This window comes from Zalophus californianus, chromosome X, assembly GCF_009762305.2.
Source record: "Zalophus californianus isolate mZalCal1 chromosome X, mZalCal1.pri.v2, whole genome shotgun sequence".
Lineage (NCBI taxonomy): Eukaryota > Metazoa > Chordata > Mammalia > Carnivora > Otariidae > Zalophus > Zalophus californianus.
Window position 1 is genome coordinate 128,107,631 of NC_045612.1, and position 23,096 is coordinate 128,130,726.

The following is a 23,096-nucleotide window of genomic DNA, read 5'->3' on the forward strand; positions in this document are numbered from 1 at the left end:
TGGCTGGCTCTCTTGTGTTGTGATTATATTTTTTAGATTTATTTATTTATTTTAGGGGGTGGGGAGAGAGAGAGAGAGCAAGTAGGGGGAGGGAAAGGGAGAGAGAGAATCTCAAGCAGACTCCCTGCTGAGCACGGAGCCCCACAGGGCTCGAGCTTACAACCCTGAGATCATGACCTGAGCCGATACCAAGAATTGGATGCTTAACTGGCTGAGCCACCCAGGTGCCCCCATGTTGTGATATTTAAAATGTTTTACAGGGCGCCTGGGTGGCTCAGATGGATAAGCGTCTGCCTTCGGCTCAGGTCATGATCCCAGGGTCCTGGGATCGAGTCCCACATCGGGCTCCCTGCTCCTTGGGAGCCTGCTTCTCCCTCTGCTTCTCTCCCTCTCTCTCTCCCCCCCCTCCTCTGTCTCTCATGAATAAATAAATAAAATCTTTTAAAAAAATAAAATAAAATGTTTTACAAAAAGCACAAAACAACAAAACCGTGAAGACATGTCTCACTCCTGGGTTGTGTGCTGCAGTAAGCACTGGTTCTTGGGCATGGGAGCTGTGTTCCCCCCTGTTCTGGGGTCTTGCCACCAGTGTCCAAGTGAGCATGTTCCCAAGAGCTGGTCCCAGAGACCCAAAGTGATGTCACCATACAAAGACCGTCATGCCGCAGGATGACCGAGGAAACTGATGTCAGCTCCGAAGGGCTGTATGCTCCGAGTTCCCCTCTGGCAGCTCAGAATGCCTTTCCAAACTCACTCGGTTGTTTGTTTGATGAATGCAGTTCCTTGAGGTTATAGGTCTGAGGCTCTGACATTCCTTCTGGCTGTTGGCCAGGGGCTGCTCTCAGCTGCCCAAAGCCACTGGAAGGATCTTGACCCATGGACTCTCAGAACATGGCGGCTTACTTCGTTAAAGCCAGCAGGAAAATCTCTCTCCAGCAAGCCTTAGCAAGAGGGGATTGACCTAAGGAAATGCAGTCATGGGAGTGACATCCCATCATCTTTGCCATATAACGGAGCCTACTCAAAGAACTGACATTCCATGTTTTGCCTTATTCTGTTGACGAGAAGCAAGTCACAGGTCCCATCCACACTCAAGGAGACGGGATCATCAAGGGCATGACTCATGGAGGGTCTTCTTAGGGTGTGTTCCCTGCTTTGTACCTTCACCTTAAAAATCCAGTGTCACTCCCCAGGTGGGAAGGAACTTAACTTACTGAGAAACCATCGTAGCTTCCATGGTAGGTTGGAAGATAATCCGGTGTTTCTGTCCTTTTGCAGTGGAGTTTTTATACTGCGATCTGGCATCTCTGCAGTCCATCCGGCAATTTGTCCAGAAGTTCAAGAAGAAGAAAATCCCTCTCCATGTCCTGGTCAATAACGGTGAGTCGTGGGGAAATCCAGACATTAACTCCGAGGCAGACATGCATGCTAGCTGTCCTGGGAGAGAAGTCCTTTCCTTTTTTGGGAGAGCAGGATTTCCATGGAAATTTGTGAGTATATGTTCTGTGGTCACCGCAGCTTTACCTCATTGATGCATTCAGCTTTTGTCATTGGCATAATCAATTTGAAATGATGGTAAGCCTGATAATACACTATATGGAGTCGATATTTTCTCTGGCCCATGTGAGCTAATAAGTAAGGTGTGTTATGAATGTGTAAGGGCTGGGCATTTTCACAAATGTTACTGTATTAAACCCTCAGCACGTCCCCACGGGGGTCATCAGTATGTGGGCTTCATGCCTAACTGTCCCTTGACTTCTTCCCTGTGGCCAACGCTCCTCAAATGGACATGTGGCGTCCACATCTCCCCTTCCCCTGCCTTCACCCTGCCCACCTGTCCATCTTCAACACCAACCAGCGTTGACCCTGACCCTTTCTTTCAGCCATGCTCAACTCTTAAGGGCATCATGGACACATCTTGGTGCCTGAGACATTCCTCTCTTCCCTTGCTACACTCAAGAGATGTCATACAAGTTCATCCAAACCCTCCACAGTGAGGAGGCGGTGCCATTAACATGACCAAACTGAATCCATGTAGAACACCAAAACTATCAGAAGTATGGTGGGAAAACACCCGTGCCCACAGAATGTCACTCATCGCTTTCAGACTTGGAGACCAGCTGGTCCTGTGTAGGGGAGATAAATGGTAGTATTAATAGGGTGAAAGGAGTAGCCATCAGTCAAACATGACACCTTCTTTCCAAAATTATGTAAAACATTTGCTAAATCGTTCATCTGTTGGATGGCAGGGAGAACATTGCCATGGGACCCCTCTGCTTCCACTGAGCCCACTTGAATAATCTAGGCGAATTTCCGCAGCTAAAGAGACTTAATTGACTCTCTTCTCCAAAGTCCTTTTGCCATGGAAGGTACCATAGTAAGAAATTGCAAGAATGACAATATGGATGGACATGATCTGCAGGGAAGAGGGAGCATAAGTCTACATACTAAGGTTGCACCGCATTAGTCCATCTGATTCTGGCTTCCAGGATTCGATTTGCTGTCCCTTTGTCTTCTTTCTCTTTGTCTTAACGTGTTTTAACATTTTCTGTCATAACAGTGGGGTTGGTGGGCAGGAAGGGGATGCAGACAGGCTTCTGCCCAGTACACCTGTTTGATTGGAAATTTCTCAGTGAAGGGAAAGAGGTAGCATTTACGACTTGGAGGGTCTGACTCCAATGATCTATTTATGCATGCGGATGTGTGCACATATACCTGTGATGTTTGGGTGCCGAACAAAGTTATAACTAACGCCACTTCCACCTACTTAGCCTTGAAACAAACAGTGCATGTGTGTTATTAGTGCTGGTGACGCTCGTCGGAAGGCTCAGAATGATTTTAATTTCACTTTCTTCGTGACCTTTCTTGATATTTTTCAAGGTTTCCCGAAATGGGTGCACCTTAAATTTGTTTGCAGAAATCAGTTATTTGGGATTCCTCCGTCTTGGCACTGGTGGGGGCTTCCTTGGTCAGGGCATTTATCAGTGTTATAAATGTTGATAATTAGAATATTATGAATCGCCCAATGTAGACAGAAACTGGTGGGACTGTGGGGGATCCCGTCCAATTAGACATCCTATCTCCTCTATCTACGTAACACCCTCAATAATTAGCAACCAGAGGACTTTATCACGGAGCCATTTGTCAACAGCAGGACGAAAGCGCTGTGTTGCGCCAATCCAGAATTTGTGAGTTGTGACGGACACGTGCATGACAGGACTCTGTTATATCCATCAGTGGATGCTCCATGATTCACTCTCTGCCCTTCGCTTTCAAGATGGCCCCGGTGGTCCTACCATGGCCCCTGTTCTTCTTCTCTGCCGAGGGTAAACCAAGCATGCCTAGCTTGTCTAACATTTCTCTCGAGACTGGGACACGGTTTGAACGTGGACCGAGGGAGGCTGGACCCTCTGTATGCTGCATCCGTTTTCCCTCCGTAGGGAATCCTGTCGCCACGTTGGCTTCACTGCAGCCGGACTCTCCTCCACACACACCTTCCTCTGTGCTCAGCACCTACCATTGCTGCTCCCTGCCCCAGACACATGGAGACACAACACGCTCAGCGTGGAATCCCTGAGCCCCAGGTGGCACGGACCCTAAGGGACAATCCCTTGATTTCCCTTGAAACTTCCTTGATTTTCCTTGAAATTTCCTTGACTTCTCTTGAAGTGACTGGGCTTTTCCAACTTCTAGAGGCTGTCGGCCTTCCTTGGCTCATGGCTGCTTCCCGCCCCCATCTTCAAAGCCAGTGAGGTAGTGTCTGCCGCCCCCACTCTGTCTCTCTGTGATGTCTGCTTCTGTCCACACATCACCTTCTCGGACTCTGAGCCTCCCATCTCCCTCTTATGAGGGCAGCTGTGGTGATCTTGGACCACTGGGGTCTTCCAGGACCATCCCCATCACAGGGTCCCTAACTCAAGCCAGTCGGCAAAGTCCGACTTTATCCATGTTGGGGCACATATTCACGGGCTCTAGAGACCAAGATGTGGACATCTTTGGGGACGTTATTCTGTCCACCACAGTGGGACGGGAACGTGGATGTGTTTGGGGATGCCGTCCACCACACATGAACCAGGACACGGATGTCGGTGGGGACGTTATTCTGTCTCTCACACAGGGATTCAAGATGTGGGTGGCGGGGGGGGTGGTCATCAGTCAGCCCACCACACCCGCTATACGTGAGCTCGGTATTTCGCAGGCAGGAACAATACGGTGATAAACAAGCACCCTTGCCCTCACGGAAATCATTATCTAGCGAAGGAGATACTCAACAAGTAATTGTTCTGTGACATGTCTCACCCTAGAAAGTGCCAGCTTCAATATGACAACGCGGTCATATAAATGAGAGAAAAGACTGCATCTCGGACGTGATCTGTCTGGAAAGCCCCCGGCTTCTGAAGTGGCGTCCCGTGGAACCCAGCATAAGGGGAAGGCCACAGGGACAAAGGCCCTGAGGCCAGTGGGGTGACTGGGACCGTGCGGGCGAGATTGCAGGTGGATGCATCTCCGGCCCAGTGCGCTCAGACTTAACCTCGATTTACATTTCTCCTGTGTCTCTCACCTTGGTTTGTGCATGAGCCTGGTTAAAAGGATGTGGGTTCACGGGACCCGCTTCTGTGAGCCAACCACATGTGTCGCACCTCCTGGAAAACAGCCCCGACTGCACTCCACAAAGGGGACTCCCAGGGGCCAAAGGGAGCCAGAATTTGTGCTTTTATTTTCTCTCTCTCTCTCTTATTTTTTATTCTTAAGATAAGAGTGATCAGGGCGCCTGGGTGGCTCAGTCAGTTAAGCGTCTGCCTTCGGCTCAGGTCATGATCCCAGGGTCCTGGGATCGAGTCCTGCATCGGGCTCCCTGCTCCGCGGGGAGCCTGCTTCTCCCTCTCCCTCTGCTGCTCCCCCGGCTTGTGCTCTCTCATTCTCTCTGTCAAATAAATAAAATCTTAAAAAAAAAAAAAAGATAAGAGCGATCAAGATGTTGTAAATGTTAAGTACTTCAGAAGGGAAATGGTGTTTGCATTTGCTAGTGTGATGAAAATAGAACCAGACTGCCTCTTTCTGGAAGCTCAGGATCCAAGCTGAGGATTTATCCAACACAAGAAGAATCAATAGTATATCTCCTGCAGAGCCAGCATAGTATTTATAGTTGATTCACATCAAAATTTTATTTATCCAGTCTCTCATCCGCACACCTGATCACAGATAGTTTTGAAATAACCGCACGGAATTGATGTTTTATCCTTGTAGGACTTCTTCCCATACCTCTAATGGATGAATTTCCCAAAATCAAGAATCACTAAAAATAAATATGGCAGTGGTAACCCTTAAGAAATAAAATAACCCTGAGAAGTAAACAATTCTCGCCTGGCCAGGTACATACTGATGGAGTTTGCATCCACAGAAGACCGCAGAGCCGTTGAGCGAGGACTAACATGGTACCTGTTTCTTGGCGGGCAGATGCCTGAGCAGTTTTCCTATTTAGGCACTTGGCGTCCCCTGTGCAAAACAGGCTCTGCCATCATCTGGTCTCCCTTCCAGGAACACGGAAGCTAGTGAATCACCACCACACATGCATGCATCAATGGATTATTGGATCCAAATGTGTGTAGACCACTTCTCATCGATGCCTTCTGTTTGTTTTCCAACGTGTCTCCCTCCCCGTTTTCTGCTGTGTGATGGGTTTTCCTAGAACAGAAGGCAGTTGGATGTTCTTCTGGTGGTGGGCGTGTGCAGTGCCGTTTGACGTGATTTACCATGATCCCAGAACTGCCAGAACAGTAGGCTGGAGGCTGTGGGTGTGCATTGCATCTCCTGCATTGAACACCTTTGTTCTTGCAAATGCCCTTCGTGAACTTCTAGGAAGTGGGATGAGAAATACACTGGTTTTCCAATTATCCAGATGCCCCGGAAGCATGTCACCCCGAAGCTCTTCCAAGAGTTGTGTGTTGTAAAGCACCTGGTCTCAGGTGTCCTCGATGATGCATATGGCAGATCCAAGTGGATGGTACTTTCTGTCAAGATTCGTTGCCCATTTAAGAAACATACTCAGTAAACAACTGGATCCTTACCATCATCATGGTGTGTGGGGTGGGCATTACATTTGCCTTTTATGACAACATGGAGAAAGTTATTCCAGAGCGGAAATGGGAATTATGAAGCCTGGGCATGCCATGGGGACCCATCCACACGACGGTCTTACCAATGTGTTTCCCATTGTATTCACATTGAAGACTTACTTTGGACACATGGAATTTTGCCTTTGAGTTCAACATTTTGACTGGCCTACATGTGACTGTGGGTTCACTAACCCCTAAGCAATCAACCCCAGTACCCATGCACCTGTGGGTTCATTGCCACCCCAGTCTTGCCTGGAACCACAGGCATTCATTGACCTATAGATTTTCCCAGCGTCCTTCTCCAAGGCACGTGGACTACCCCTTCCCTGTTCATGTTTTACCGGCAGAATCGGAATGCTCATTGCTCCATTCCAGAATGTTCTGTTATCCTGCCCCCACATTTTTGTATGCCTTTCCTGACTACCATGGTTTCCAGCTTCCAGACGTCTTTGGTTTTGTTTTCTGTGAGTGTCACTAATGCATAAGTCAACAGAATCCAAAGCTTGGGCGGGGACAGTGACTCTAAAGGTAGGGGTAGCATTCATTCCCCAGAGTGATGGTGGCATTTCTGAAGTGTTCCTCATGTCGTGAAGCGAAGCCATCATCTGGCCACGTGCCACCAGCCGGGAAGTGCCCCCTTCTCTCTCTCCTTTCTGCCTTTCCTGTCTTCCGCAAGACACACAACTCTCTCTCCTCCCCCATGATTAGGACATACCTTTTCTGTTTCATTGTTTTGCTGCCTAAAGAACAACATGTTCTGCATGCAAGTCCACTTCCCAATCCAGCGCATGCATCAATGAGCGGATATTTTAATTTTCCTTTTCCCACTTTTCAGCGGGCAAAGGGAGATTCTGAGGTCTCAGCAATGCTCATTATCAAGGGACAACCCTCCGATGCACTCATGTGACGGCCATATCTCAAAAACGCAAATCCAGTTCCACTGATGCAGTTAAAGTTTCTCCCTCAGCACGTGTGAGATGTTCAATAAGTATTATCATCTGAGATCGATGATGCTCTGCACAGGCAGGCGTCTGGGACATTTTGCTTTAGAACAGAGAGGAACTTGGCGATTCTCGGTATGCGACACAAGCGTGAATTAGGATTAGGATTAGGACGGCTTTGGGTGCAGCCTCCGTGGTGCTGGAATCCCCCACCTCACTTCCATGAGCCCCAGAATGGATTGGACATTTCCAAGAGGCGACCGACTGTATGCATGGCACTGATGTTCTCGCTGCTCTTTAAAAGTACGCTTTCCTCAGTGATGCTGTTAATGCCAAGAATGTGCTCCAAACACTGGTTATGATTTCTGGAGTAACCTTGAACTCGCTCTTGGCCCAGAGCATCATTATTGTGAAATTCTTAGGGCCTGGGTCAGTGAGTTTGTGCCATGATCTGTCACCAGAACTTGCATCCAACAAAGATCCATGCTGGCATTTCCCCCCCAGCTCAACAGTTACCCCACATTTGCTTGTCATGTACATTATCATAGATAATCCATAACAGAAACGGAATGAGTTCGATATTGTACGCCTTCAGGAGATGAGGCTGTGGACCATTTGCACCCCAGAAAAAACTAATGAGTCCAGCCCTTCAGACCTGGGGGTGGGGTGAAACCCAAGGTCTGTGTACCTGCCCCAAGGTTTGGCGGACCAGAGTCCTCTAGCCATTTTCTCTGCTACCAATTTCCGGGCACTCAGAGGCCATCCCAAGGAAGGGAATAACCCACAACAGTTATTTCTTTTATGACAGATTGTTCTTAACTAACTAGATTGAACTGGAACTCACTAGAGAGTAATATCCCAAAATTCAGAATAATCCCTATGGAGCCTCACATCCCCTGCAGTTGCCTCTATTCCATTATGTGGGCTATTTTCCAATGAATTTGGATACTTGAAGGCTGAGTTTAGTGACAGTCATTTGCCCCACAAAATGGGGCTCTGTAACGTGGACTTGATAATGCATGCCTGCAGAGATATTCCAGGAATTGATAATTGAGGCATGCAGTAGTATTCCAGGAATTGGTAATGGGCATGCACTACTATTCCAGGAATTAATAATTTATGCATGCCAGGATGTTCCAGGAATTGATCATTTAGGCATGCACTGACATTCCAAGAATTGGTAATGGGCATGCACTGATATTCAAGGAATTCATAATCTAGGCATGCACTGGTATTCCGGGAATTGATAATTTAGTCACGCAGTGATATTCCAGGAACTGGTAATTTATGCATGCTCTGATATGCCAGGAATTGATATTGGGTATGCACTGGTATTCCAGGAATTGATAATTTAGTCATGCAGTGATACTCCAGGAGCTGATAATTTATGCATGCATTATGATGTTCCAGGAATCGATAATGTACTCATGCACTGATATGTCAGGAATTGGTATTGGGCATGCACTAGTATTCCAGGAATTGATAATTTAGTCATGCAGTGATACTCTAGGAACTGATAATTTATGCATGCAGTGATATTCCAGGAATTGGTAATTTATGCATGCACTGGTATTCCAGGAATTGATCATTTAGGCATGCAGTAATATTCCAGGAATTGATAGTTTATGCATGCAGTGATATTCCAGGAATTGATAATTTACGCATGCACTGGTATTCCAGGAATTGATCATTTATGCATGCACTGGTATTCTAGGAATTGATCATTTATGCATGCAGTAATATTCCAGGAATTGATAATTTACCCCTGTACTGGTATTCCAGGAATTGATCATTTAGTCTTGCAGTGATATTCCAGGAATTGATAATTTACATGTGCACTGGTATTCCAGGAATTGATCATTTATGCATGCAGTGATATTCCAGTGGCTGCTGCTGTGTTCCAAACCACCCCCAATCCTAGTGGCTCAAAAATAAACATTTCTATTGCTTGCAATTTTGGGGCACAGGAATTTGAGCGGTTCTAGCTCCGGGTGTCCTGTGCAGTTGCAGCTCGGGCTTCTGTTTACCTGACGGCTCACCTGGAGCTGGATGTCCAGATGGCTTGCTTCAGTGCTGGGAAGTTGGTGCTGCCCACCGCTTGGGCTCAGCTAGGATGGTTGACCAGATGACCCTATGGGTTCTCTCCAATATGGTGGTCTCAGGGGCACCAGCCAGTCTTCTTCTTCTTCTTTTTTTTTTTTTTTTTTATAACATATAATGTATTATTTGTTTCAGGGGTACAGGTCTGTGACTCATCAGTCTTACACAATTCACAGCGCTCACCATAGCACATACCCTCCCCAAATGTCCATCACCAGCCACCCCATCCCCCCCACCCCCCTCCCCTCCAGCAACCCTCGGTTTGTTCCCTAGAGTTAAGAGTCTCTTATGGTTTGTCTCCCTCTCTGGTTTCGTCTTGTTTCATTTTTCCCTCCCTTCCCCTATGGTCCTCTGTCTTGTTTCTCAAATTCCTCCTATCAGTGAGATCATATGATACTTGTCTTTCTCTGACTGACTTGTTTTGCTTAGCGTAATACCCTCTAGTTCCATCCACGTTGTTGCAAATACCAGCCAGTCTTCTTAAATGAAACTGGTTCCCCCCAGCATGCCTAGCAACCAGGTGGGAGCCGCAGGGTCTTCCCTGACCAAGCCTTGTCACACTGCTGCCACATTCTGCTTATTGCAGAAAGTTAATGCGGTGACCAAGATCCGAGGGATGGGACACAGACTCCATCTCCTGAGGAAGCAGGTGTCAAAACCATCTGGAGGCTCGTTTCCAGCTGCCTTGACCTTGGCTTCCCTCTCAAGCAGCCTCATAGAAGCCCAGTGTTCGTGATGAGCCTGGCTCGCCCGACTAGGAATCTGTAATCCTCTAGGCATGGACAGAGTCCTGCTTATCTGGCTTCATCACGCTGAATATAATAATCAAGAAAATGACATCACCAGGGAGGTGTTTACCTGTTCTCAAAATGCCAGACTTCACATCTGCTTGACGCCGTGGAGGCCGGGTGCCCTTTGGGAATGTCTTCTTAGCTCAGCTGAGTGACTATGGGTGTTCTTAAATATACCTTTTATTCAATGTGTAAGACCCCATGTGGCTTCGTTTCCCCCATTTATGTCCTCGCCCTGTACATCCACCTGAGCGATGTTCTGTAGTAGTAAAGCTCAGGAGACACATTTTCAATCCCCTGGACCGTTTTCAGAGGGCTGAGCATTCAAGGGACATGGAAAAAAGCACTTAGCATAGCAGGTGTGTATGGGGTAGAGGTCATGGGCTCTCCTTTCTACCTCTTTAATGTGATTTACCACCTTACTGCACCCAAAACACTATATTGGTGCTGTGAAACCCACAGCCGGGGTCAGACATGAACACTGAGGCATAGTCAAATACCTTTGCTCACACACTTATAAATACCAGCCCGTTTTCATCTGCAAGCACACACATAGATATATTTGCATAAATACAAATGTATGTGCCTGAAAACGTATAAGGACATATGTTTGTATATGTTTGTGTGTGGTTATGTGTGCACATATGTGCAAATGCATGTAAGCACCTGCGACATATGCAAACATGTCTACAACAAATGTACAGATGCACACAGAAGACGTGAAATACACCTACATCCATACACATACGAGTAGGTAAGCACAATTACATACATGTACTCCCAACACATGCACATTCAAGCATGCTGGATTGCTCCAGGACACGGACCGATACGGGACAGGCATGCTTCCTGCACATCCGGGAGCCAGCATCCATGGAAAGGATGTGGGGACGGGCCACTGGCTGAGCTTTGCCCTGACGGGGGTAGAGTTGTTCTGAGCTTGGGGGAGAATGCCAGAAGCAAGCACAGAGCATATGAATGTGTTGGTGGATTTTTATGAATGTGTTGGTGGAATAACAGGGCCGGTCTGGGGTCTGGGGCAGGGATGGCCAGCGTGCATACTTGGGTCAGTATTTTGCACAGGGCACCCTGAAGAATGAATCCATTTCTGGGATGCCCTGTGAATTGGGGGAGGGTGCCATGGCAACATGAGTTTGGGGAACTCGGCTCTGGGCTCCATCCCCCCCCCACCCTGCAGACCGCAGGACATCAGCGTCCCAGCGTGTCCGGGAAGCTCCTCCAACAAGGGAGCCTTTGTTTGTACAGACAGCTGTTCAGTCCAGGAGAACTAACTTCCCGGGGCCGGCCGGGGGGCATCTTCCGGTGATTCGGGACATTCTCACGTTCTTCCACATGCTGGACGGCCACATTGCAGGTGCCGTCTTGATGTCCTGGCACCTTTCCCGCTGTGTACGCAGCAGGAACCTGAGGCCCAGGAAGGTGACATGGCAGTGAGGACCAGAGCCCATCCTCCTGGCTGGCGCCCGGCCATGCGTCCCCATCCCTGGAGCCGTCTGTGGAACGGCTCCCCCATCTCATGTCATAACTCTCTCTGAAATCCCCTCTGTTCCAGCCGGGGTGATGATGGTCCCTCAGAGGAAAACCAGGGACGGATTTGAGGAGCACTTTGGGCTGAACTACCTGGGGCACTTCCTGCTCACCAACCTCCTCCTGGACACCATGAAGGAGTCTGGATCTCCTGGTTGCAGCGCAAGGGTGCTGGCCGTCTCGTCAGCCACACATTACATTGGGGAGCTGAACATGGATGACCTTCAGGGCAGGTGGGTGCTCTCTCCGCTGACCGTCCGGGGGGCTCAAGGTTGCCCGTCAGCCTCGCGAGCCTGACATGGTGACACGTGGGGCACGGTGCTCAGCATCACAGGAAAACGGTGCACCTCACCGACGAGTGTTTGTTATAAACCTGTCTTATGAATAATCATAATGACAATTAGCTACTAATTATTTACTATTTTGCACTTAAGCACTTTATCTGTACCCGCCCATGAATACAGCACAGACATGCTTTTAAGTAAACACTACTATCCTCATTTTACATATGACGAAATCAAAGCATATGTTTTTGTTTTTTTTTTAGATTTTTATTTATTTATTTGAGAGAGAGAGAGAATGAGAGATAGAGAGCACGAGAGGGAAGAGGGTCAGAGGGAGAAGCAGACTCCCTGCTGAGCAGGGAGCCCGATGTGGGACTCAATCCTGGGACTCCAGGATCATGGCCTGAGCCGAAGGCAGTCGCTTAACCAACTGAGCCACCCAGGCGCCCCCATATGCTTTTTAAAAAAATATATATATATAAACATATATATATATATATATCTTCCTTAATATCACTAGGCAATCACTCAGAGTCAAAATTCTATCCCAGCACAACAGTACAAAACCACTGATTTAGACTCAGCTCTGTTAGCAGAATCATTGAAAAACTCTGTGCAGACATTTTGTAGTGTTCTTTGTTACGGCATCCTCAAATGCATATTTTGTTTATAGCATTTCTTTATTGAGGTATAATTGCTATAGCTGAATAATTATGTTTGTATCTCAATATTATAATTGTTATGTAACATTATATATGTTATAACATATAATGTGGGATTATAATTGTTACATAACATGTTATACATATGTAACTATAATTGTTACATAACGTATATGTATGACATAGTGTCGTAATTATATAATATGTGATGTTATATGTAATTATATAATAATATATAATGTTATATAGCATTATATGTTATACTGTAATTATAATTGTTATACAACATGTTATAGTGTAACTATAATTGTTATATATAACACACATACATAACATTATAGTGTTGTAATTATTATATAACATGTTATAACATAATTGCTATATAATGTAACATACACATTACAATGTTTCATTGTTTTCATTGTTATACAGTGTAACATTGTATATGTTGCAATGTTATAATTGTTATATAATGTGACATTATATATGTTATAATGTCATTCTGTTACAGGCATTATATATGTTATAACACAATGTTATAATTGCTACATACTATGTTAGTGTCAGGTGTACAAGGTAATGATTTGCTACTTGCGTGTATCCTGAAATAATCACCATAGGAAGTGCACTTAGCATCCATCATCATCAAATCACATGCATCGTATCCTCAGGCAGCTTAGCTGTGTGATTTTTTTTTTTTTTTTGGTAGAAAAACGGAAAGACAGAAGTTGGGCAAGGAGTGGGTATCAGAAGTAATGACATATTCTCCTTTGCTCGTAATTGCAAGTGCAACCCGCTAACTCTGTGTGGTGCATCCGGGTGACCCCTGGTGGTGTGGGAAGCACCACATTCTTATCTGTGTTTTCCACTATCTCCTCCTTAAGGATACAAGAGTCTGTGAGTGTGAGTGGGGTGCATGTTTATGTTTGTGTGTGTGCAGCTCTAACTGTGCATGGTGTAGACACCACGCTTGGAAGAACCTGGATGCTTGGTCGAGCGGGGCTTGCGTTCCAGGAGCAGCTCCGGGATGTGCACTGGGGTGGGCACCCTCAGCACCCCAGCCTGCGGACGCATGGAAGGAAGGTGGCTCAGCTGTGCAGCCCCGGGGGTGCTTTACGGTGTCGTGTTCCTGCACAGCGAGGGGCCAGCTGCCAGGAAAGCAGGGCTGGGGTCTTCCCAGGGTGTTCTCACCCATCTGATAGTCAACCTGGCTCCTGCGTGGAAGGGTGGGTTCTGCGCTTATAGCTGTGGGGTCAGGGAGAACCGTCACTGGGATTTCCCCTTGGGGGCGAGAGGGCGGGAATGCATCTGTGGCTCCTGGGGGCAGGTGGCTCCCTGAGGAGGGGCCTGGGGAAGGGGCTGCCCAAGCGCCTGTGTCCTCTGTGCACAGAGGAAGTGAGTGAAGCAAAGGCCCGGGGTTGGGGGACAGCTGTGCTGCTGAGGGGCTGCTCCTTTGTGATGCCCTAAAGGAGCTCGGGGAAGGTATGTGTGTGCACCAGGGTGCAAGTGCATGTGTGTGAGCATGTGGGCACGCATGTGTGCATGCATGTGAGTGTGGCTGTGCAGTCCTCTGTGCTTTGTGCACGAATGTGTGTGCATGTGTGTGAGTGTAGGTATGAATGTCCTTGCAGCTTTGTGTACAAAAAATCAAATAACAGGCACTGAGCTGCATCACTTTCTTTGCTAAATGTTTATTAAAAGACAATGAGGGGCGCCTGGCTGGCTCAGTCAGTTACGCGTCCAACTCTTGATTTCAGCGCAGGTCAGGATTTCAGGGTCGTGGGATCGAGTCCTGCATTGGGTTCTGCGCTCAGCGGGGGTCTGCTTGTCCCTCTCTCTCTACCCCTCCTGCCCTGCTCTCTCACTCTGTCTCTCTAAAATAAATAAATCTTAAAAAATTAAAAGAGAATGAGACCACTCAGGGTGCCAGTTTTTGGAGTGTGGTCCCCAGGCCAGCAGCATCAGCATCCCCTGAAAAGTTACTAGAAATGCAGATGCCGAGACCGCACCCCAGACCTGCTCAGTCCAAACCCTGCGGGTGGGGAGCCGGGCAGTCAGACCTCTAACAAGCACTCTAGGAGATTCTGATGCACGTTAAAATGTGAGAACCACTTGGGCTTCAAACACTCTGCTTTGCTGCATGAAAAGACTTGGTCCTCGGCTTCCACCTGATGTCAACATCGCTGGCGATTAGTGATAATTGCCAAGACTGGTTTGCTGGAAATTCATGTTCTTGCAAAGGCATAAGTCCCAGTATGATAAAGCGTTCCAGAATCCAAGTGGGCTGTTAGCCATGAGAAGGTTTGTCTGCTCAGGGAGGCTGTGCCAGAACACTCCTCCACTAGAATACTTCCCCAAAGGAAAAGATGGGCAGAGTCTCTTGAAAATTGTTTGTAATCGCTGAAATTGACTCACGAAGAAATGGATAGCTTTGTCAAAAAAGGCGTTTCATTTTGCAGGAGGAGGGTGAGAAGAGTATCATTTAAGTTAAAAACACATATGTAAATATTTATAGATATTTTATATGTATGTATGAGAGAGAGAGAGATGGGCTGATTTGCTTTAAGGAATCGGCTCACGGATGGGAGGTATTGCCAAATCCCAAATTTGCAATGTAGACCAGCAGGCTAGAGATGCAGCTAAGAGTCAGTGTTCCCATCTTGAGCCAAAAGACTGATAATTCAGGCAGAATTTCCAGGCTACACTCTTGAGGCCAAATTCCTTCTTCTTTGGAGGAGAATTCTATCTTGCCTCTTCAGGCCTTCAACTGATTAGACAAGGCCCACCCACATTATGCAGTGTGACCTGCTTTACTCCAAATCTTCTGATTTCAGCGTTAGCCCCATCTAAGAAAATACCTTCCCGGCAGTGTCTAGGCTGGTGTCTGACAGAGCCATTGGACACCATAGCGCACTCAGCTCTACCCGCTACCTGCCCTGCACCTCGGCCTGTCTGAGTGCTCAGCCTCCTGTAGCCATCAGCCGCCAAGGACCAAAGAGGTCCTCGATGGGTCTTGTCTGAGCTACCCCAGCTTTGGTCATGCCCTGAGGGTGACTGCTCCTGGGGAAGCCCATTGCATCTCCGCTGAGGACAATTCATGCTCTGATTATCTTATGAACCTCACCTCCTAAAAGACATGGCTGTGTCCTGGGATGCCTTGGGTGAGGAAGGACATGGCGCCATGCCGTCTGCCCTCCTCAGCCCCAAAGCAGGCGAGTGCCCCTGTCCTGGTTCCCGTCCTCAGGACACACGAGGGTGCTTCCAGGTGCAAAGGGTAGCAGAACCTCGTGGACCGAGAAATGGCTACTCCAGGTGTCACTAACGAAGATGCTCCTCTGTGGGTAAAACCGATAAGTGGGTGTCCATGCATCGTGGAGCCTTGTCCACAAAGATCCTCCCCATGGGCTCCTCCCCCACAAAACACTTGCTTCTTGGGGCGCCTGGGTGGCTCAGTCCGTCAGGCATCTGCCTTCGGCTCAGGTCATGATCCCAGGGTCCCCACAGAGCAGGGAGCCTGCTTCTCCCTCTCCCTTTGCCTGCAGTTCCCCCCTGCTTGTGCTCTCTCTCTCTTTCTCTCTCTCTAATAAATGAAATCTTAAAAAACAAACAGGCTTGTTTCCTAGCGGCTCACGTTCAAGGTGGTAGATTTGCTTGTTCTATATTCACTTCCCCTCTTCTTGCAAAGATGGAACAAATTAACATCCTCGGGAAAGTGCACATTTTCGGGCTGCATACCAAGCAATTTTGATTTCATGCAACAGCTTGTGCTCATTGTGTGGGTGTCCTGGGGACACCAGAGACTGGGTGGCTTAGAACCACAGGAGTTTATTCTCTGCCAGTTCTGGAGGCTGGGCCTCTGAGATCCAGGCAGGGCCTGGCTGGTCCCTTCCTGAGGCTCTGGCGGAGAATCTGTTCCAGGTTCCTGTCTGGAGTCGTGGTGACGGCCAGCAAATTTTTACACATGCATACCCCCCAGCTCTGCCTCCATCCTCACAGGACCATCTTCCCCCTGTGCACCTGCACATGACATTCCCTCTGCCCATGGCCTTCGGTGCCCATATTCCTTTTTTTTATAAGTTCACCAGTCATATAGGGTTAGAGCCCCATTCTAAAGACCTCGCGTTAACTCAGTTGCCTCTGTAAAAACCCTATTTCCGTGCAAGGTCGTGTTCTGCGATCCTGAGGGTAGGAATCCAACACATCTTTCTTGTGGGGGACACAATTCAATCCATAAGGATCCCTATGCATTGTTCCCAAGGTGACAGATCCTTAATCTCTTCTGGAACTGTTTCTTCCAGGCTGACCTCGCTTTGGAGCAATAATCCTTGGGATGTTACAGGCATCTGTATGCATCCAGGGGAAAATACCTGTTTCGGTTTGAGTTTCCCAAACTTTTTTAACTTTGGGGGGAGCTAATCCATCCATCCATTTGTAAGCATATATTCACAGCCTCTTATATCACTGTTTGTGAAACCCCATGCTATGAATAAACTCCCCCGTGCTGATTCAGGTTTTCCCCGAAGCTTTCAAGGATTTTACGCGGTGTTCTGGGATGCATGACAGGTCACGGACGTGCCCGCGATGGTTCTGTCAACAACTGCACCAGACGTTTGCACGGGGCTGGAATCTGCACGTGGTCGCCAACATCCTGGGCTGTTTCTGGGGAGACACAGAGCCCCTTCTTCACTCACGATATTTCCTGAGCCCTTCCTGGCTACCATATATTTCCATAGTCCTCTGGAATATGAAACGTGGAAAACCAGGGGTCAGGGCAATGCAACATTTGTCCGTCTCACCACGGGAAAGCTTGTGTCTGGAGATGAGGGATTATTTGCCTACCAACAGGTGCCATTCATCCTTGCTCCCGGAGGGGCTGCTCGTGATCGGACCCAGTGAGCACCCGGGTTCACGGTAGCAGGCAGACGTTCCATCATTATTGGCCATGCACTTATGCATGAATGACCCAGAAGGGACATAATGCAGCTGATGAATATGACGCGCGCATGACACCCTCGGTTGTGCTGTCTTCTGCACACACATTTATCAGAGGCCAGTGGACAGATCATGACGGCTAATACTCCCTGCAGATCCGTATATACAAAGGAAGCCGTCCACAAGGCCAGCATGGTAGGCATTGAGCGGTGACTCACACACAGGGCACAGCATCCATCAACATAATTAACGAAGGCTTCCTTTCTTATAATAAACTCAGCGTCGGCTGGCACTTCACGATCTCCAACTGCAAGGAGAGGATTAAGTTGTATACGATGAGCTGAAAACGTGGACTGCAAATACCATGAACGATATGCAAATTCAGGGACACGTGTGTTCTGTTGAAATAAGAAAACTCAATAAATTGTGTTTTTCAACGGCTCAAGATATTGTCTGATAGATCCCATAGTCCTATGCACAATTTCTGGCATAATGGGGGGACTTCAGGAAACCCATTCCTTCTGGAACACTTAAATTAATACGGAAGGTCCGTGGTTTTCTAGGACGGAGGGGGATGATAATCGTTCTTTGTGTGCGTCGTTAAATAACCCATGAAACAACATAGGAAGTATATCGATGGATGTGGTGTAGACGGGTGTATGATGGTCTTGCCAGATCTGATTAAAAGCAGAACTTCCAAGAAAGTCACAAAGAGTACTAAAGTAACCCTTTAACTTCCATTGGTATATATATACATATATACTAACATATATATACGTATACTAATATAATACTAATATATATAATGCATGTGTATATACACAAATACTTAAATACACACACACACACACACATACACACACACGTTAACCTTTTCACAGTTTACCACCTCTGGAAGCCCAAACCTCCTTTCTTTTGTCTCTTCACCCCTCTCCCATTTACCAAGCATTGTTAAATAGTATATAAACCCAAGTCTAATGGTGTCTTTGGGGTTTTTACTTCTTTTCTATGAAGACCCCCATACATGTAAAGTTAAAAATAAAATTGGCATGATTTCCCCCTGTAAATGTGGCAGTCCTCAGTTTAGTTTGCAGCCGTCAGGCACAGGACACAAAAGTATAGGACAAAAGCTTTTCTGCCCCTCTGAAAGGCTACCACATTAACCGTCTCTAACTTTTGTTTCAGATCGACCTTCAAATTATTCTTTAAGTCATTACGCCGTTAAGTTTTTTATTTATCGAAAATAAAGATCTATGTTTGTGGCTTTGGGTTCTAGTTTCTGACACCCCTTACTACAAATCAACGAACTAAAAATCCCGTGTAGTACCGAGCCACGCAGCCATTTCCTGAATTAGTTCGTTTATTCTCACGCAGTGAGAATAGTGATTTGATTCTGTGTTTCTGCTCCCTTTTATCTGTTAACATTCAATATCTTCATTGTTTTCCATGCCAAGTGCCTTTCTAGTCCTTGGGGTTTTATTTAGAAAACCTCAGTGGGGGGATCACGTCCCCCTGTTCATTTGCTCTGATTCCTTCCCATTTCCGCTGTGGATGTTTCTTTATCTGTAAATCTGCCAGGGGAACCTCTCCTGAAGTCCCCCGTCCTTCTTGGACTTTTTTCCTCCCTCCCGTAGAGAAACATATTCACTTTTTCTCCATTTAGTATTCCTAACGATCTTTGGTTCTTCCTTCTCCGTGCTACCCTATAAAACTGCGGTCATAGACCGCATCGGTTTACACTGGAGAAATGGGCATATTGATGTTTCACGCCCGTTAAGGGCCCGAACCAAGCAATGCTGAGAATGTGGCATCCAAGGCTGGTGTCCCCATGGCCCGAAGCCAAGACGAAACTGGGCATTGAATTCCCCGCACTTAGTCACTCTCCATTTCCGGCGCCTTCTCCCCTCCCCTGCGGGAAGCAGACAGAAGAAATTTGCCCCAAAACAAGTCTCTTGACAATAATTGGAGGGTTGCGGCTTGTCTTGAGTCAGGGAGGGAGTTTGGACTCTGAACTGCCCTATATTTTTCTCTGAATCCCTCCCTCCAAAAAAAAAAAAAAAAAAGAAAAACAAACCCGTGTTTGGAATTCTTTGGGGCAATGCTCCTTTGGCAAGTTCGTCCGGTGACAGTTGCTCACCTGCCCCCCTGCACCAGTCCCTGAAGACAGAGGAACCAGGGGTTCGTTTTGCAGCAAAAATTGAGTGGACGCCCCGTGGGCAAACCTTGGGTTTTGCACGTGGGCTCCCATGACAGGAGGATGCACAAAGGCCACACTGTGAGGTCAAGTTTCTGGGGAAGAAAACCTGCTTCCTGGGGAATGGCATGAGGCAGGACCGAGTCCCCGAGGGCAGCAATGTGCTGGTCACGTGTGGACAGCCAAGCACCTGTGCGTCTGTCACGCAGTGGATCAGAAAATCTCACCATCAACTTACGAAAAGATCTTGCACATCCTAGGTCATCGGAGAACTCGCAAATTAAAACACCAGGGAGACCCCACGGCACGCCTGTGAGTGGCTGAAGTCTGGGACACCGGCAGCACCGCGTGCTGTTGGGCAAGCGCGGGAAGAGACAGGAGCTCTCCTCCGCTCCTCCGCGGGAATGCAAAATGGCTCGGTCACTTAGGAGGACAGTTGGGCGGTTTCTTACAGAACCGCACACGCCCTCATCATGCGATTCCTGAAATCATCCTCCTTGCAGTTCGCCCAGAGGAGCTGCACACGTGCCCACACGGAAACCTGCCCACGGATGTTTCTAGCAGTGCGATTCCTGATTGCCGAAACTTGGAGGCAACCGAGCTGTCTTTCGGCAGGTGGATAGATAAAAGAGAGTACAAAGATGGGTGTCGCCAGGGGTTGGGGGAGGGAGGGATGAGCAGGTGGGGCACGGAGCGTTTTTAGGACAGTGAATCTACAGTGTATGACACCATGATGGTGCATACATGATTGTACGTTGGCCCAAATCCATAGAATGTGCACCCCAAGAATAAACTCCAATGCACGTTAAGCTATGCGTCTGGGTGGTGATGTTGTGTGGCCTCATCACGTGCACCAAATGCACCCTCTGGTGGGGATGCTGATGATGGGGGGAGAGGCAGGGAGGGGTGCACGGGAAATCTGCACCTGCCTGTTAACGGGCCCGTGTACCTAAAACTGCTCTAAAAACATAAATTCTATTTAAAAATACTGTGATTACGATCCTAGCACTTTACGAAGCTGCAAGGATCTCAAGGGCTTTGACACAGCTACATAGAAACAGATGTGCGTGTCTGTATAGTTACAGTGAAACTTAACTACATGCTTCCCTGTTGAAAAACCAATAGAAACTAGAAGCCACCTGCAGGCAGGTCCTATTTCTCCCAAGCTTTCTGAGCGGGGCTCTGGGTGCTGTTTTCGTCTTCACGTTAAAGGTGGGCAGGGAGAATCGCCCCTCCTTGTGCGCTGTTTTCGTCTTCATGTTAAAGGTGGGCAGGGAGAATCGCCCCTCCTTGTGATCGCTGGGTGCTGTTTTCATCTTCACGTTAAAGGTGGGCAGGGAGAATCGCCCCTCCTTGTGATCGCTGGGCGCTGTTTTCGTCTTCACGTTGAAGGTGGGCAGGGAGAATCGCCCCTCCTTCTGATCGCTGAAATGGTTGACGTTCTGTTCCTTTTCTGCGTGTCCTGTCAGGGGCCCACACAACACCCGGGCGATGAAGCCCCATGGTTGTCATGCAAACTACAAAAACCCTCATGTGCACGGGGAGTGGAAATCAAACCTCAGGATACCCTAGGGGCAGACAGCAGGTGGGAGGCCGTGGGTACTGCAGGTGTGGGGCCTGGGCAGGTAGGGACCCAGGCACATAAGGGACCTGGACGGGTGAGGGACCCAGGCAGGTGAGGGACCCTGCAAGTGAGGGACCTGGGCAGGTGAGGGACCCTACAGTGAGGGACCCTGCAGCTGAGGGGCCTGGGCAGGTAGGGACCTTGGCAGGTAGAGACCCAGGCAGGTGAGGGACCCGGGCAGGGGCAGGACCCCAGCAGGTGAGGGACCCAGGCAGGTAGGAACCCAGGCAGGTAGGGACCTTGGTCAGCAGGTAGACACCCAGGCAGGTGAGGGACCCAGGAGGTAGAGACCCGGACAGGTGAAGGACCCAGGTAGGTAGGGACCTTGGCAGGTAGAGACCGGGACAGATAGGGATCTGGGCAGGCAAGGACACGTGCAGGTGAGGGACCTGGGCAGGTGAAGGACCCGGGCGGGTGCAGGACCCGGCAGGTGAGGGACCTGGACAGGTGAAGGACCCCGTCAGGTGAGGGACTCAGACAGGTAGGAAGCCATGTAGGTAGGGACCTCAGCAGGTAGAGACCCGGTCATGTGAGGGACCTGGGCAGGTGAAGGACCCGGGTGGGTAGGGACCCAGGCAGGTGCAGGACCCTGGCAGGTGAGGGACCCAGGCAGGTAGGAACCCTGCAGGTGAGGGACCTGGACAGGTGAAGGACCCCGGCAGGTGAGGGACCCAGACAGGTAGGAGGCCATGCAGGTAGGGAGCTCAGCAGGTAGAGACCCGTGCAGGTGAGGGACCCAGGCAGGTGAAGGACCCAGGTAGGTAGGGACCTGGGCAGGTGCAGGACCCCGGCAGGTGAGGGACCCAGACAGGTGAGGAAAGCATTGGTGTCTTACACGTGTCCATCTTTGCTTCCACAGCCGCTGCTACTCTCCGCATGGCGCCTATGCCCAAAGCAAGCTGGCCCTCGTCCTGTTCATGTACCACCTGCAGAGACTGCTGGCCGCCCAGGGGAGCCCCGTGACCGCCAACGTGGTCGACCCCGGGGTGGTCAACACGGACCTCTACAAACACGTCTTCTGGGGCACGCGTCTCATCAAGAAGCTCTTCGGCTGGTGGTTTTTCAAGGTAAGCCTCCCGCGGTTACTCGGCTGTGCCCGCTTCTGAGGTCCCCGGCCCCACGGGCAGGCAGCCACCTCGAAGCCACTTAATACGCCGTGGGGCCAGCCGTCCGAAGAGTGAGCATCCCGGCATCCCGCGTTGCTGACGTCGGAAGCCAGCAGCATGGCCTCCCCGTGTGTGTATTCAGGCATTTGTTGGTGTTTTTTTCTGCGAAGGAAAACACAGATCTGGGGGCAGAGGACAGGGCTCAGCTCTGTGCCACCACCAGAGACTCCCACGTCATGCACGCGTTTCTGAATCAAAGTCTGGTTGATGTCGGAATGCAGTTCCTTCAAGGAAGACCCGTTGCCTGGGTTCTGCTTCTCGAGTCCCAGCGACCTTTGCTGTCTTCAGGGGCGTGGGAAGGGCACCGTCTTGCCCTCAGCCTCCCAGAGTGAGAGCGTGTGTGTTTTTGGCTCTGCTTTCCCCCCGGTTCAGGGATTTGGACGTGCTTTGCACACCTGTGTCTGTAAGGAGCCTGGTCTGACCGCACCCCTCAGCATCCCTACCGGGAGGATGCAGGCTGCCTCTAGTTTGCCAACACGGAGTCGCACAAAAGCCTCTGTGCAGGGCTCCTGTGGTCCTCCCAGATGTCCCAGGTGTCCCACGGGGTGATGGCAGAGGCTTTGCTCAAAGACGAGACACTCCCATTGTGGAGAGGCGCATGAGCAGGTGACACGCGGGGCCAAGGCCAGCAAGTACATCCTGCAGAGACACAGAGGGTCCCTGACGTGCACCTGCCCCCACGCAGATAGTTTGCATTCTGCACGAGGTGGAAACGAGGCGTTACAAGCCACCCCGAAT

At 49.0% G+C, this 23,096-nt stretch overlaps 1 protein-coding gene across 2 annotated transcripts in view; it reads left to right on the forward strand.

The window, feature by feature from the left end:
• The window catches only part of DHRSX (dehydrogenase/reductase X-linked), a 149,334-nt gene that overhangs the window by 110,468 nt on the left and 15,770 nt on the right, over positions 1-23,096 (forward strand). For both annotated transcript variants that reach the window (XM_035725623.1, XM_027608406.1), the window contains 3 exons: positions 1,279-1,380; positions 11,522-11,729; positions 22,052-22,259. In XM_035725623.1, coding sequence (XP_035581516.1) covers positions 1,279-1,380; positions 11,522-11,729; positions 22,052-22,259 — 518 coding nt within the window. The remainder of the gene's footprint in view (positions 1-1,278; positions 1,381-11,521; positions 11,730-22,051; positions 22,260-23,096) is intronic.